The 16,939-nt window shown below is 47.9% G+C and overlaps 1 protein-coding gene across 1 annotated transcript in view; it reads right to left on the bottom strand.

Annotated features, from left to right (window-relative positions):
- c1h5orf34 (chromosome 1 C5orf34 homolog) overlaps positions 1-16,939 on the bottom strand; it is a 104,771-nt gene that overhangs the window by 74,021 nt on the left and 13,811 nt on the right. Inside the window, exons 2-5 of the mRNA XM_085967686.1 lie at positions 13,522-13,754; positions 6,537-6,626; positions 3,153-3,799; positions 2,224-2,325 (exon numbers count right to left, since the gene is read on the bottom strand). Coding sequence (XP_085823812.1) covers positions 2,224-2,325; positions 3,153-3,799; positions 6,537-6,626; positions 13,522-13,716 — 1,034 coding nt within the window. The 5' untranslated portion in view covers positions 13,717-13,754. The remainder of the gene's footprint in view (positions 1-2,223; positions 2,326-3,152; positions 3,800-6,536; positions 6,627-13,521; positions 13,755-16,939) is intronic.

Genomic DNA, 16,939 nt, shown 5'->3' with positions numbered 1-16,939 from the left:
ACCGATAATGACAGCATAACGGCTGCAGAGATGGTCCCTTTTCCTAGGGGCACACCAATATGACATCGAGTACAAAGGAACTAAACAGCATGGAAATGCTGATGGATTGTCACGTCTACCGTTGCCGACGGTGGAAGAAGACGACCTTGCAGTGGATCCAATGGAGTTATTCCACTCGACCATAGTCGAATGTCTCCCTGTGACGAATGCAAACATAGAAAAGGAAACACGGAATGACCTGACACTATCACGGGTCTATGATTTAACAGTGAAGGGATGGCCAGCACATGGCGAACCACTGCTGCCAGCATTCTCGCCGAGAAGAGAACAGCTGTCAGTGTGCAGAGGAACCTTGATGTGTGGATCCAGAGTAGTAATTCCACCTAAGTTGACGGATAGAGTGCTCAATGAGCTTCATGAGGGTCATCTGGGTGGGGTAAAAATGAAGAACTTAGCCAGAGCGTTTGTGTGGTGGCCGGGAATCGATAGAGAAATCGAAGAGATGACCAAGAGCTGTGCAGGATGCCAGAAGGTCCAAAACGCCCCACCACAAGCTCCTCTGCATCCATGGGAGTGGCCCTCAGCTCCATGGCAAAGGGTGCACATTGATTTTGCTGGTCCCTTCATGGACTCGATGTTTTTAATTGCGGTGGATGCACATTCAAAGTGGCCAGAGGTAATAAAAATGTCCTCAACCACCACGGAAAAAACTATCACAGTTTTACGAACCATATTCACCAGGAATGGGCTGCCTGAACAGATTTGCTCTGACAATGGACCACAGTTTGTGTCTGAAGAGTTCCGGAGGTTCTTAAAGAACAATGGTGTTAAGCAATACACATCTGCCCCATATCATCCAGCCACTAATGGATTGGCCGAGAGGTTTGTCCAAACATTCAAGAAGGCTATCAAGGCAATGTGTAATGAAGATATACCCCTACAACACAAGGTGGACAACTTCTTGTTTGCCTACCGGAATGCGACACATGCTGTTACCAACCAAACTCCAGCCATGATGTTCTTCAATCGAAGACTACGATGCCGCTTGGATTTGGTTAAGCCAAACGTCCGAAGAGATGTGGAGAACAGGCAGTTTCAGAATATGAATGAAAGGCCGACCAGGAGTTTTAAGATAGGTCAACCAGTTTTGGCCCGGGACTACCGCACTGAGAAATGGCAACCAGGAACGATTTGTACACGACAAGGACCTCTCATGTATACCGTGGACGTTGGGGAGAGCATTGTAAGACGCCATGCTGACCAGATTCTAGAGTCACGGGAAAACGTCAACTCCACACCACGATCTGATACACCTGGTAATGAAATCGACGTTTCAATTGCAGCTACCGCAGAACCGGTAATATTGGAAGCAGATGAACCAAACAACGACATTGATCCCGACTCAACATTGCCAGAAGAACCTGATACCCCAAAGAGGCGTTATCCAGACAGAATCAGGAAGCCTCCTCAAAGACTGAACTTATAATTGCTTAAACTTAACCAATGTATCTAGCAACAGTAATTGTGATTGTAATTAGTTATCATTTAGTTGTTAAATGAATGTTATGTACTGTTTATCTAAAAGGGGAGGAATTGTTGTGTATGTACCTTTAAGGGAATAACTGGTCTCAGACTGCAGTACCGGCAGTGACCACCCCTGTATAAAAGGCACTAGTGAGCCTCTGTTTTTAGTTTCACTATTGACTTCCACCAGTAAAGACTTATTTTGTTCCACTCCTGCAGTCCGTGTCTCAATTATTCACGGACGTAATAATATTGCTGGTGGGTCTGGAGTCACATATAGGCCAGACCAGGTAAGGACGGCAGATTTCCTTCCCTACTAAAGGGCATTAGTGAACCAGATGGGTTTATACGACAATCCGATAGTTTCGTGGTCACCATTACTGATTCTAGCCTTTTATTCCAGGTTTATTTAGCTGAATTTAAATTCCCCAGCTGGCGTGGTGGGAGTGAAGTCATGTCTCCAGATCGTTAGTCCAGGCCTCTGGATTACGAGTCCAGTAATATACCGTACCCGGTAGCATTGTGATTATGTTACTGGACTCGTAATCCAGAGGTTGTACCATTTAGAGAGCAGGGGTTTGTGCTTAAACAGATGTTTGCAGCTTAGGAAACGTAGGTGTAAGAAAAAAGTTTAAAAAAAGATAATAAAGAAGCTGAAGCGGTCCCATTAGTGTACAGCACAGTCCGAGTGCCTCTTACCTGTACACCACACCTTGGCAACAGACCACTTTCACCAGCTCCGAATGCAGACAGGTCTCCAGGTCCAGCTTCCCCTGACCCAGCACGTCCCTGTATCGCCACCTGGGTGCAGAAATCAGAGTCAGTTTTGGGTAACTCCTCACCGTCGGCCCTGTAGGTCCTACGCGAGTGAAGGCGTGTCCAGTCAATGAGGTGCATCAATACAATCGGTACGGAGAGCCAACCTGGGCAAATGCTGAGAAACGCCAGAACAATTGTACAGGAAACATTTTGCTTAATTAATGAAGCTTTTATTTAATTGTGCACAGTTTTGTTTTCCTTATCTGAGGAAGGATCTACTGTACTTGCCTTGGAGGCGGTGCAACGAAGGTTCACCAGATTGATTCCTGGGATGAGAGGGTTGTCCTATGAGGAGAGATTGAGCATATAGTCTCTGGAGTTTAGGAGAATGAGAGGTGATCTCATTGAAATATACAAGATTCTGAGGGGGATTGACAGGGTAAATGCTGAGAGGCTGTTTCCCCTGGCTGGAGTGTCTAGAACTAGGGGGCATAGTCTCAGGATAAGGGGTCGACCATTTAAGACTGAGATGAGGAGGAATTTCTTCACTCATTGGGTTGTGAATCTTTGGAATTCTCTGCCCCAGAGGGCTGTGGATGCTGAGTCTTTGAGTATATTCAAGGCTGAGATAGATTTTTGGACTCTAGGGGAATCGAGGGATATGGAGATCGGGTGGGAAGGTGGAGTTGCGATCGAAGATCAGCCATGATCTTATTGAATGGCGGAGCAGGCTCCAGGGGCCGTATGGCCTACTCCTGCTCCTAATTCTTATGTAATTGTAGTCAGACTATATGTTAATGCAGAGCGTGTGATACAGTCCGTGTGATACAGTGCACCCCGCTGTTATAAAAGGCAACGCCAGTACCTACCTGTGAAGATGTGGGGATGGGCAGTTAAGGGTCAGCGCCCTGGGAAGTGCAGTGGCCGTTCCTGGCATTGCAGCAAGCCCCAGTGCCACAAGCTCGTCGACACTTCGCGGGCCGTTATCCGCCCCATCAGGCCCCGGCGATTTCTCTTGCTCGCGGTTACAGTGAAGAGCCAGTCTCAGAGGACGACGCCACTCCGGTGGACACGAGGACACGGTGTGGTGCTGAACCACCCATGTGTACTGGTACACGTACTTGGAACAGATCTCAGCCGAGCCTCCGCCCCTTAGCTCTGGCACACCGGGCTCCGCGGCTCCTTGCGCTTCGCTCTGCCGACTCCGGGCTCTTCTCCCCGAACTGTTTTGGCCCACACCGAATCCTACAGGCTTAACCTTATCCCGGCTCGGGCGGAGCAGCTGGTGGGGCCCACCGCTCGGTGCCCGGCCCGGTTTAAGGAGCGGCTTGCCGGCAGCGGGTTGGCTGACTCGCGCCAGGAACTCCGCAGTGAACTCCAGCCGAGGCGGAGATAGGTAGAGGAAGGCGTGACCTTCCGAGGAGGAGACTGTGACCCATCCGTTGTCAGTGACCATTGCTGCACCTTGCCCGTCATCTCTGGGCCATGTCACTTCGGAGACGTCAAGGAACAGGTTCTGGAGGAGTTGGGGAAAGAGGCACAGATTTAAACAGACATACTGAACAATTCTGAAAGAAAAGGACGTGCATTTGTATGGCGCCTTTCACGACTTCAGGACGTCCCAAAGCGCCTTACAGCCAATGAAGTACTTTTGAAGTGTAGTCACTGTTATAATGTAGGAAACGCGGCAGCGAATTTGCACACAGCAAGCTCCCACAAACAGAAAATGTCATTCACTTAGCCTCCAATTTCCACCCTTCCCTCACCTTCACATGATCCATCTCCGACTCCTCTTCCCTTCCTCGACTTCTGTCTCCATTTCTGGGGATAGGCTAATAGACAAACATTCACTACAAGCCCACTGACTCCCACAGCTACCTGGACTACACTTCCTCCCACCCCGCTTCCTGCAAGGACTCTATTCCATTCTCCCAGTTTCTCCATCTCTGTCGCATCTGCTCTGACGATGCCACCTTCCATACTAGTGCTTCTGACATGTCTTCCTTTTTCCTCAACTGAGGATTCCCCTCTACTGTGGTTGACACGGCCCTTGACCGTGTCCGTTCTATTTCCTCCCGCACTTCTGCATTCACCCCTTTCCCTCCCCTCCCTCCCAGAACCACAATAGGATTCCCCTTGTCCTCACCTTTCACCCCACCAACCTCCACATTCAACGCCATTTTCACCACCTCCAGTGTGATCCCATCACCAAACACATCTTCCCCTCCCCTTTCAGCATTCCGAAGGGATCGCTCCCTCCACGACACCCTGGTCCACTCCTCAATCACCCCCAACAGCCCCTCCCCTCTCCACAGTACCTTCCCGTGCAAGCGCAGGAGATGCAACACCTGCCCTTTTACCTCCTCCCTTCCCATTGTCCAAGGCCCTCAAACACTCCTTCCAGATGAAACAGCAATTTACTTGTTCTTCTTGCAATTTAATAAACTGTATTCGCTGCTCACGATGTGGTCTCCTCTACATTGGGGAGACCAAACGCAGATTGGGTGACCGCTTTGCAGAACACCTCTGTTCAGTCTGTAAGGGTGACCACGCGCTTCCGGTCGCCTGTCATTTTAATTCACCGCTTCACTCCCACTTTGACCTTGGCCTCTTACACTGTTCCAACGAAGCTCAACGTAAGCTCGAGGAACAGCACCTCATCTTTCGATTAGGCACTTTACAGCTTTCTGGACTCAACAGTGAGTTCAACAACTTCAGACGATAACCCCTGCCCCTATTTTTTCAGGCGATAGCTGTTGATGATTCTGCCATCCCCATTTGAAACATTTCACCACTCCTGCTCTCCACCCTATCACAGACCGTCCCTTTTGTTCTTTCCTCCCCTCCCCCCTTTCCCATCCCCCGCACCTGCTTAAAATCTGTTACATCTCTAACTTTTTCCAGTTCTGACGAAGGGTCACAGACCTGAAACGTTAACTCTGTTTCTCTCTCCATGGATGCTGCCTGGCCTGCTGAGTGTTTCCAGTAGTTTCTGTTACCCCACAAACAGTAATGTGATAATGACCAGATCATCTGTTTTTAGTGATGTGAGTGGAGGGATAAATACTGGCCAGCACGCCGGGGAGAACTCCCCTGCTCTTCTTCGAAATCGAGCCGTGGGATCTTTTACGTCCACCTGAGAGAGCAGACGGGGCCTCGGTTTAATGTCTCATCCAAAAGACAGCACCTCCGACAGTGCAGCACTCCCTCAGTACCTCACGAAGTGTCAGCCTGGATTATGGTGCTCAAGTCTCTGGAGCGAGGCTTGAACCCACGACCTTCTGACTCCGAGGCGGGGAAAGCAAGGGAAGAATTGATTTAGTGGTGAATATCACAAGTGATGCAGGCTTGATATTCTCCGCACCCCCTTACCAAGTTCCCAATTTCGAGAGAGGAGGCAGCTCTACAGGCAACAATAGAGAAAGGGCACACAGCAGAAGGGGAGTCACTGCTGTGCCACGATCGCGGGTATCAGATAAAGAGCAGCATTAGCAGAGGTACAGGAAGGGGTCACCGACCTGCCCTAAAGGCCTCAAAGCTGGAAGACCCATGGGACAGAGGAGTCAGCCTGCCTCACAGTGCAAGTGAGGCACCGCAGGTTTAACTGTGCGCATGTTAATTCCGCTCCCATGCAGCCAACACCCCCTCTAAGCTGTGCGGCTGTCTGTTGGTCCCGCATAGCCCGGGACCGGCTTTTACAATGCAAAATTTTGCACATGCGTGAAACTTTGAATGGGCCGTGCAGACCGTTAAAGGGACCGCGCACCCAAATTTAAAATTAGGGGAACATTGCTTGCAGCTAACTCATAGGAACAGGAGGAGGCCATTCAGCCCCTCGAGCCTGTTCCGCCATTCAATTAGATCATGGCTGATCTGTACCTTAACTCCATCTAGCCGGCTTGGTTCCGTCACCCTTAATATCCTTGCCTAACAAAAATCTCATCCGAATTAATTGCCCTCACTCAGTGGGAGGGGAGGGGCAGAGAGGAGGGAAATCAATGTTTAACAAATATATATATATGTACATAGTTTTAGATTCAAAAGACAGATAACTCAAACAGACATTGATTTAATGAGAATCGCTTATTAGAGATCGTTCATTCACCACATAGCCAATCTGTGGTAGACGTGGCAATCTGATACCTGGGCCAGGTGAGTCTGCGGTGGGCAAATGTGGCTCCACTGATGGGATCGGGAAGGGAAGACCTGTGACCGAGGGAGCTGCTATGCTGCGGGGCTGGGTTAGGACTCACCATCAGCTTGTCTGCAGCGATCAAATCTGCTGGGAGGTAAGGCCGAGAGGCAAACCGGTTCCTGAACTCCAGAGCATGCAGCAACTGATTCTGCAAGAGAAACACAGTCAGTACAGAACACTCGTACATTAACTAGAATGAACTTTCACAGCAAGACATCACAATGCACCTTATACAATTAATTATCTAAGAGATTAAATTCAGGTACGGTAGTGTAGTGGTTACATTACTGTACTAGAATGACACAGCACAGGAGGCCATTCAGCCCATCGTGCCTGTGCTGGCTCGTTGAACGAGCTACCCAATTAGTCCCACTCCCCCCTACTCTTTCCCCATAGTCCTGCAAATGTTTCCTTTTCAAGTATTTATCCAATTCCCTTTCGAAAGTTATTATTGACTCTGCTTGGACAGGTTGGGTGATTGGGCAGAAGCATGGTAGATGCAGTATAATGTGGATAAATGCGAGGTTATCCACATTGGTGGCAAAAACAGGAAGGCAGATTATCTGAACGGCAACAGATTGGGAGAAGGGGAAGTGCAACGAGACCTGGGTGTCCTTGTGCACCAGCCGCTGAAGGTAAGCATGCAAGTGCAGCAGGCCGTTAAGAAGGCAAATGGTATGTTGGCCTTCATAGCGAGAGAATTCGAGTACAGGAGCAAGGATGTCTTGCTGCAGATGCACAGGGCCTTGGTGAGACCACACCTTGAATATTGTGTGCAGTTTTGGTCGCCTTATCTGAGGAAGGATGTTCTTGCCACGGAGGGAGTGCAGCGAAGATTCACCAGACTGATACCTGGGATGGCAGGAATGACGTATGAGGAGAGATTGGGTCGACTGGGCTTATACTCGCTGGAGTTTAGAAGAATGAGAGGGGATCTCATTGAAACTTATAAAATTCTGACAGGACTGGACAGACTAGATGCAGGAAGGATGTTCCCGATGGCCGGGGAGTCCAGAACCAGCGATCACAGTCTAAGGATAAGGGGTAGGCCATTTAGGACAGAGATGAGGAGGAATTTCTTCACCCAGAGAGTGGTGAACCTGTGGAATTCTCTACAACAAAAGGCAGTTGAGGCCAATTCATTAAATATATTCAAGAAGGAGTTAGATATATTTCTTAAGGCTAAAGGGATCAAGGGATATGGGGAGAAGGCAGGGACAGGGTACTGAGTTTGGATGATCAGCCATGATTTCATTGAATGGCAGAGCAGGCTCGATGGGCCGAATGGCCTACTCCTGCTCCTATCTTCTATGTTTCTATACTTCCACCGCCCTTTCAGGCAGCGCATTCCAGATCACAACAGCTCGCTGCGTGAAAAAACTAGCACACCGACGTTCATCCTTTCCCGGTCTTGATGCTGATGGTGAGACATTGAAATAATTCACAGCAGATCTGTGAATAGGTAGTGTAGTGGTTATGTTACTGGACCAATAATCCAGAGAACGCAAGTTCCAATCCTCACTGCGGCAGTTTGAGAATCTGAAATCAGTTTTTTTTTTAAAGCTGGAAATAAAAATAGCTGGTTTCAGTAAACGTGACCACGAAGCTGTCGGATTATCGTTAAAAAAAAACTGGTTTTATATTTTAGTGACGGAAACCTGCCGCCCTTACCCGGTCTGGACCTCCAGTCCCAACTCCAACGTGGTTGACTCTAAACCGCCCTCTGAAGTGGCCCAGCGAGGTTGTATCAAAACCGTTGGCAACTGGGGATGGGCAATAAGTGCCGGCCTTGCCATCAGCACCAAATTCCCAGGAAATGAATTTTTAAAAAGATGGGGGAGGAAAGGAAAATTTATTCTAAACCATGAGCATTTTAATGGGGGGGGTGGTGGGAGGGAGGGTACAGCACGTGGCAGCTCCTGCAACGCAAGTACCTTCCAGCACATCAGCACAAATACAGCTTATTCCAAGTAAATTCATATTTTGCATTCACGAGGAAACATAGAAGATAGGAGCAGGAGTCGGCCATTCGGCCCCTCGAGCCTGCTCCGCCATTCAGTGCGATCATGGCTGATCATCCAAACTCAGTACCCTGTCCCTGCCTTCTCCCCATATCCCTTGATCTCTTTAGCTGTAAGAAATATATCCAACTCCGTCTTGAATATATTTAATGAATTGGCCTCCACCGCCTTCTGTGGTAGAGAATTCCACAGGTTCACCACTCTCTGGGTGAAGAAATTCCTCCTCATCTCTGTCCTAAAAGGCTTACCCCTTATCCTTAGACTGTGACCCCTGGTTCTGGACTCCCCGACCATCGGGAACATCCTTCCTGCATCTAGTCTGTCTAGTCCTGTTAGAATTTTATAAGTTTCAATGAGATCCCCTCTCATTCTTCTAAACTCCAGCAAGTATAAGTCCAATCGACCCAATCTCTCCTCATACGTCATTCCTGCCATCCCAGGTATCAGCCTGGTGAATCTTCGCTGCACTCCCTCCGTGGCAAGAACATCCTTCCTCAGATAAGGTGACCAAAACTGCACACAATACTCAAGGTGTGGTCTCACCAAGGCCCTGTACAACTGCAGCAAGACATCCTTGTTCCTGTACTCAAATCCTCTCGCTACGAAGGCAAACATACCATTTGCTTTCTTAACCACCTGCTGCACCTGCATGCTTACCTTCAGCAACTGGTGCACAAGGACACCCAGGTCCCGTTGCAATTCCCCTTTTCCCAATCTATTGCCGTTCAGATAATAATCTGCCTTCCTGTTTTTGCCACCAAATTGGATAACCTCGCATTTATCCACATTATACTGCATCTGCCATGCATCTGCCCAATCACCCAACCTGTCCAAATCGTACAAAAATTCTCAATTACATTTATTGAAGTGAGGGAGTACTTTTCATACCCTTTAAGGATATTAAGGGTTCAGAGTGCTCCTTACTACAATGAAAAAAATCTTTACATCATCATTCTTATTAATATAGAGAGGCTCTGATAGGGTCTCAGAGATAGTTGACTCAGAGACTAGGGTCCTGAATTTAAATAAAGGAAACTACGATGGTATGAGGCACGAGTTGGGTAGGATTGATTGGGGAATGTTACTCAAAGGGTTGACGGTGGATAGGCAATGGCAAACATTCAAAGATCGCATGGATGAACTACAGAATTTGTTCATCCCTGTTTGGCATAAAAATAAAACAAAAAAGGTGACTCAACCGGGGCTAACAAGGGAAATTAGGGATAGCATAAGATCCAAGGAGAAGACATATAAATTGGCCAGAAAAAGCAGTAAGGCTGAGGACTGGGAGCAGTTTAGGATTCAGCAAAGGAGGACAAAGGGATTAATTAAGAGGGGGAAAATAGAGTATGAGAGTAAGCTTGTAGGGAACATAAAAACTGACTGTAAAAGCTTTTATAGATATGTGAAGAGAAAAAGATTGGTGAAGTCAAGCATAGGTCCCTTGCAGTCAAAATCAGGGGAATTTATAATGGGGAACAAAGAAATGGCAGACAAAGGACACAAACAACCTCCCAGAGATGTCAGGGAACATAGGGTCTGATGAAGGGGAGGAACTGAAAGAAATCAGTATTTGTAGGGAAATGGTGTTAGGGAAATTGACAGGATTGAAGGCCGATAAATCCCCAGGGCCTGATATTCTACATCCTAGGGTACTTAAGGAAGTGGCCCTAGAAATAGTAGATGCATTGCTGATCATCTTCCAAAATTCAATAGACTCTGGAACAGTTCCCATGGATTGGAGGGTAGCTAATGTTACCTCACTATTCAAAAAAGGTGGTAGAGAGAAAACGGGGAATTATAGACCGGTAAGCCTGACATCAGTAGTGGGGAAAATGCTAGAGTCCATTATAAAAGATGTAATAGCAGAGCACTTGGAAAACAGTGACAGGATCGGACAAACTCAACATGGATTTACAAAAGGTAAATCGTGCTGGAGTAATCTATTGGAATTTTTTGAGGATGTAACTGGTAGAATAGATAAGGGAGAACCAGTGGATGTGGTGTATTTGGACTTTCAGAAGACTTTCGATAAGGACCCGCATAAGAGATTAGCGTGTAAAGTTAAGGCACATGGGATTGGGGGCAAGGTAGCAGAGAGTTGGAATAAACGGGTCTTTTTCCGAGTGGCAGGCAGTGACTAGTGGGGTACCGCAGGGATCGGTCCGAGGACCCCAGCTATTCACAATATATATAAATGATCTAGACGAGGGAACTAGATATAATATCTCCAAGTTTGCAGACGACACAAAGCTGGGTGGGCGTGTGTGCTGTGAGGAGGATGCCGAGAAACTCCAGTATGATTTGGACAGGTTGGGTGATTGGGCAGATGCATGGCAGGTGCAGTATAATGTGGATAAATGTGAGGTTTCCACTTTGGTGGCAAAAACAGGAAGGCAGATTATTATCTGAACGGCAATAGATTGGGAAAAGGGGAAGGGCAACGAGACCTGGGTGTCCTTGTGCAACAGTCGCTGAAGGTAAGCATGCAGGTGCAGCAGGCAGTTAAGAAGGCAAATGGTATGTTGGCCTTTGTAGCGAGAGGGTTTGAGTACAGGAACAAGGATGTCTTGCTGCAGTTGTACAGGGCCTTGGTGAGACCACATCTTGAGTATTGTGTGCAGTTTTGGTCGCCTTATCTGAGGAAGGACGTTCTTGCCATGGAAGGAGTGCAGCGAAGATTCACCAGGCTGATACCTGGGATGGCAGGAATGACGTATGAGGAGAGATTGAGTCGATTGGGCTTATACTCACTGGAGTTTAGAAGAATGAGAGGGGATCTCATTGAAACTTATAAAAATCTAACAGGACTAGACAGACTCGATGCAGGAAGGATGTTCCCGATGGTCGGGGAGTCCAGAACCAGGGGTCACAGTCTAAGGATAAGGGGTAAGCCATTTAGGACAGAGATGAGGAGGAATTTCTTCACCCAGAGAGTGGTGAACCTGTGGAATTCTCTACCACAGAAGGCAGTGGAGGCCAATTCATTAAATATATTCAAGGCGGAGTTAGATATATTTCTTAAGGCTAAAGGGATCAAGGGATACGGGGAGAAAGCAGGGACAGGGTTTGGATGATCAGCCATGATCTCATTGAATGGTGGAGCAGGCTCGAGGAGCCGAATGGCCTACTCCTGCTCCTATCTTCTATGTTTCTATGTTTCTTGATCCCTTTAGCCTTAAGAAATATATCTAACTCCTCCTTGAATATATTTAATAAGTTGGCCTCAACTGCCTTCTGTGGTATGTTTGAGAGACTTAATAAGGAGACATAAAATGCCAGTCTTTCTTTCTACACTCGGGCACACAAGATTAAAAAAAAAAGGTTAGGAATAAGAAGGGAAATCATGCAAAATGTTTCTGGGCAAAACACCCATCTGTAATATAAATGAAGCAGCACAAATAAAGAAAGACTTTCATTTATATAGCGCCTTTCACGACCACCGGTGTACTTTTGAAGTGTAGTCACTGCAGTAATGTAGGAAACGCAGCAGCCAATTTGCACACAGCAAACTCCCACAAACAGCGATGTGATAATGACCAGATAATCTGTTTTAGTGATATTGATTGAGGGATAAATATTGGCCCAGGGCACCAGGGATAACTCCCCCTGCTCTTCTTCAAAATAGTGCCGTGCGGTGTTTGACGTCCACCTGAGAGCAGACGCGGCCTCGGGTTAACGTCTCATCTGAAAGACGGCACCTCCGACAGTGCGGCACTCCCTCAGCACTGCACTGCAGTGTCAGCCTAGCTTTATGGGCTCAAGACCCTGAAGTGGGACTTGAACCCACGACCTTCTGACTCAGAGGCGAGGGCGCTACCCATTGAGCCACAGCTGACACTGCCTTCAAAAGCTGGGGAACATAAGATGGTGTCCTTCCTCTGGAGGGAAGTGCTGCAGACAACAGCAGTTGACATCAAGTCCACCTTGTCCACGCTGGCAAAACTCACAGCACCAACGAGTCAGGCCAACAGCGTGACTTTCACCATGGCCGAGGCCGGGGGAGCGGGAGGGAACTCACACTCATGACTTCAGAGCAAATGTACCACACGCCAATCAGCTATTTCCCGCGCCATGGACGACAATGGCAAGCCCGCATTCATTGCCCATCCCTAGTTGCCTTGACAACCGAGTGGCTTGCAAGGCCACATCAGAGGGCATTAAGAATTAACCACTCAGTCAGGTGTAGCCCAGACCGGGAAAGTCAATGGGTTTTAATGACTGCCAGTAACATCAGCCCATCAATGACCAGATTTATTGAATTTAACTTGCCGTAGAGAGATTTGAACTCACAACCTTTGGGCTGCTAATCCGGCACTATAATCACTACACTACTGCACCTTGTGTGTGTCTACAACCGTTCCAGTCTGGCCGTCGGTCTCTGAATCTTCGCTCGCAACACAAATGTGAAGACGACAAGCAGCCACATTACGTTGCAGAACTGCTGCCGGTGAAAACACCAATAATTGGGATATCGAGCGGGCAAATTTAAAGCAGCAGTTAAAGACATTTCTGGAGGGCAGGTGTTGCGGGAGATTTATAAGCGTCAGCTGTGACTCAATGGGTAGCGCTCTCGCCGCCGAGTAAGAAGGTTGAAGTTCCACTCCAGAAACTCGAGCACAAATCTAGGCTGACACCCCAGTGCTGTACTGAGGGAGCGCTACAGTCAGAGGTGACGTCTTTCAGATGAGACGTTAAACCGAGGCCCCATCTACACTCTCAGGGAGGACGAAAAAGATCCCATGGCACTATAAGGACAGGGGAGTTACCCCCGGTGTCCTGGACAATATTTATCCCTCAATCAACATCACAAAAACAGATTATCTGGTCATTGCCACTGTTTGTGGGAGCTTATTGTGTGCAAATTGGCTGCCACGTTTCCTACATTACAACACTTCAAGAGTACTTCATTGGCTTTGGGGTGTCCTGAGGTCGTGAAAGGCGCTGTATAAATGCAAGTCTTTGAAAAAGTACCAAGCTCGTTTCTACAAGCAGTGGGCTCTGTAAGTCGGGCTCTCCCACCTTGTAGCAGCTGATGACAAACGGGGTTCGCTGGCGGACCCGGCAGGAGCTCTGCAAGGGGTGCAGGGATGGTGCAGGGGCCTTCTCGAACAGGAAGTCCGATCCGCAAGGGGAGAGCTGGAGACTGGAGCCATCCGTAAACTGCACTTCCACCGAATCATCCTCGTAGAGGACCATCAGGCTCACCAAGGCCATCGCGGCTGACTCCAGCAAACGCACGGCGACTGGGGAGTCTGTTGAAGAATCGAACACGAAGTCAGATATATCCCTACAAACAATAAAAGTAAACTCACATAGAAACATAGAAGATAGGAGCAGGAGTAGGCCATTCGGCCCCTCGAGCCTGCTCCGCCATTCAATACGATCATGGCTGATCATCCAAATTCAGTACCCTGTCCCTGCCTTCTCCCCATATCCTTTGATCCCTTTAGCCTTAAGAAATATATCTAACTCCTTCTTGAATATATTTAATGAATTGGCCTCCACTGCCTTCTGTGATAGAGAATTCCACAGGTTCACCACTCTCTGGGTGAAGAAATTCCTCCTCATCTCTGTCCTAAATGGCTTCCCCCTTATCCTTAGACTTTGACCACTGGTTCTGGACTCCCCGACCATCGGGAACATCCTTCCTGCATCTAGTCTGTCTAGTCCTGTTAGAATTTTATAAGTTTCAATGAGATCCCCTCTCATTCTTCTAAACTCCAGTGAGTATAAGCCCAATCGACCCAATCTCTCCTCATACGTCATTCCTGCCATCCCAGGTATCAGCCTGGTGAATCTTCGCTGCACTCCCTCCATGGCAAGAACATCCTTCCTCAGATAAGGCAACCAAAACTGCACACAATACTCAAGGTGTGGTCTCACCAAGGCCCTGTACAACTGCAGCAAGACATCCTTGTTCCTGTACTCGAACCCTCTCGCTATGAAGGCCAACATACCATTTGCCTTCTTAACCGCCTGCTGCACCTGCATGCTTACCTTCAGCGACTGGTGCACAAGGACACCCAGGTCTTGTTGCACTTCCCCTTCTCCCAATCTATTGCCATTCAGATAATAATCTGCCTTCCTGTTTTTGACACCAAAGTGGATAACCTCGCATTTATCCACGTTATATTGCATCTGCCATGCTTCTGCCCAATCACCCAACCTGTCCAAATCATCCTGTAGTTTCTCGGCATCCTCCTCACAGCACACACGCCCACCCAGCTTTGTGTCATCTGCAAAACTTGGAGATATTACATCTAGTTCCCTCATCTAGATCATTAATATATATTGTGAATAGCTGGGGTCCTAGCACCGATCCCTGCGGTACCCCACTAGTCACTGCCTGCCACTCGGAAAAAGACCCGTTTATTCCAATGCTTCACAGTGCTTCAAATTAGGTCTATCAACATGGCTTGTGAGGAAAGAAGCTATTCTCTGCATTTATACAACGCCTTTCACAACCTCAGGCCGTTCTAAAGCGCTTCACAGCCACTGAAGTACTTTTGAAGTGTAGTCACTGTTGTAATGCAGGATACGCACAGTCAATTTGTGCACAGCAGCATCCCACAAACAGCAATGAAGTAGCGACCAGATAATCTGTTTTAGTGGCATTCGTTAAGGGTTATTGGCCAGAACACGGGGTAGAACTCACCTGCTCTTCTTCAAAATAGTGCCACGGGGTCTTTCACATCCACCCGAGAGCACAGACCCGGCCTCGGTTTATCGTCTCATCCGAAAGACGCCATCTCCGACAGTGCAACACTCCCTCGGTACTGCATCTCACTAGAGAGATAATTGTCTGGCTCAAACACTGACCTCCTTTGTACCCACCTCTCAAACACTATGCTGAATAAAAATGCTAATCGATGTATCGGAGTTGTGTGAACAGAAACTGAAAGTCCAAAATGTTGGGACTGGGAGAATCCAGTGGGTTGGATACGGCCCTGCAAATTTTGTTTTACAGCAAGAGCCACAACAACAGGAGTCAGTCAGTCAGAGACAGTTGCACCAAGAACATTACTTCAGCCCATCTGCTACTTAACCCCTCATCTACGCCATCCAGATTCGACTATTCCAATACTCTCCTGGCCAAACTCCCATCCTCCACGCTCTGCAAATGTCAGCTAAAAACCAAAACTCGACTGCCCACATCCTAATCAACAACTTGCATTTATATAGCGCCTTTAATGTAGCAAAACGTCCCACGGTGCTTCACAGGGCATTATCAAACAAAATGTGGCACTGAGGCACATACAGAGAGATTAGGACCGGTGACCAGAAGCTTGGTCAATCCAATCGCTGCACGTCCGTTACCCCTGTTCTTGCTGATCTGCATTAGCTCCCAGACTCCCAATGCCTCCAATTTATTGTGAACAGTCAGGTTCAGTCTGAAAACTGGCCGTAGAGTTTGCTTCAGTCTTTCCAATGTTTGGCTGGGCGAAATTGTGGATATCAGGCAAGCTGTCTGACAACACAGAGGCAGCCTACAAGTCGAGAGAGGTGGTGGAGAGGTTAGAGCGTATATGTGGCACCTGACAGCATGTTTAAAAGGTGACCTATTTTGATGCTCGTCACTTTTGCAGTTCAAATGCTACTTCAGAACTTCAGCACATAGCCGAGGCTGACACCAGCGCTGTAGTGAGGGAATACTGCATTGCTGGAGGTGCTAACCTTTGAATTAGACATTCAACCGAAGCCCTGTCTGCCTCCAAGTAGATGTGAAAAACTGGTACCGTTAAAAGAGAGTTCACCCATCAAACCCTCCTTATTTACATTACAGAAAGCCATGTGGCCCACTGTGTCTGTGCTCGAGAAATCCAAAATCAATCACACTGCCCCGCACTCTCCCCATAGCACCTGTATCTCCTCGTTTCAAATATTAATCCAACTTTCCCTTCAAAGATGTCCCGACCTCAATCACTCCCTGCGGCAAAGCATTCCTTGTTCCAACAACCCTCTGTGTTGTAAACATTTCTCCTAACCTCTCTCCTCACTCTTTAGTCAGTGTCAGCTGTGGCTCAGTGGGTAGCACTTTCGCCTCCGTGTCAGAAGGTTGTGGGTTCAAGTCTCACTCCAGGGGCTTGAACACAAAAATCGAGGCTGCCCTGAGGGAGTGCTACACTGTCAGAGGTGTCGTCTTCAGATGAGACGGTAAGCCCAAGGCCCCGAGACTGCCCTCTCAGGTGGACGAAAAGATCCCATGGCACAATTTCAAGAAGAGTGGGGTGTAATCCCCAGTGTCACTGCCAATATTTATCCCTCAACCCACATCACTAAAAAACAAATTATCTGCTCATTATCACATTGCTGTTTGTGGGATCCTGCAGTGCGCAAATTAGCTGCCATGATTCCTACATTACAAGTGACTACACTTCAAAAAGTACTGTAAAACATTTTGAGATGTCCGGTGGTCGTGAAAGGCGCTATATAAATG

The sequence above is a fragment of the Somniosus microcephalus genome, chromosome 1, assembly GCF_052327205.1.
Source record: "Somniosus microcephalus isolate GS21.2 chromosome 1, FLI_Smic_1.0, whole genome shotgun sequence".
NCBI classification, from domain to species: domain Eukaryota; kingdom Metazoa; phylum Chordata; class Chondrichthyes; order Squaliformes; family Somniosidae; genus Somniosus; species Somniosus microcephalus.
This window is presented reverse-complemented; position numbering and strand designations above follow the sequence as displayed.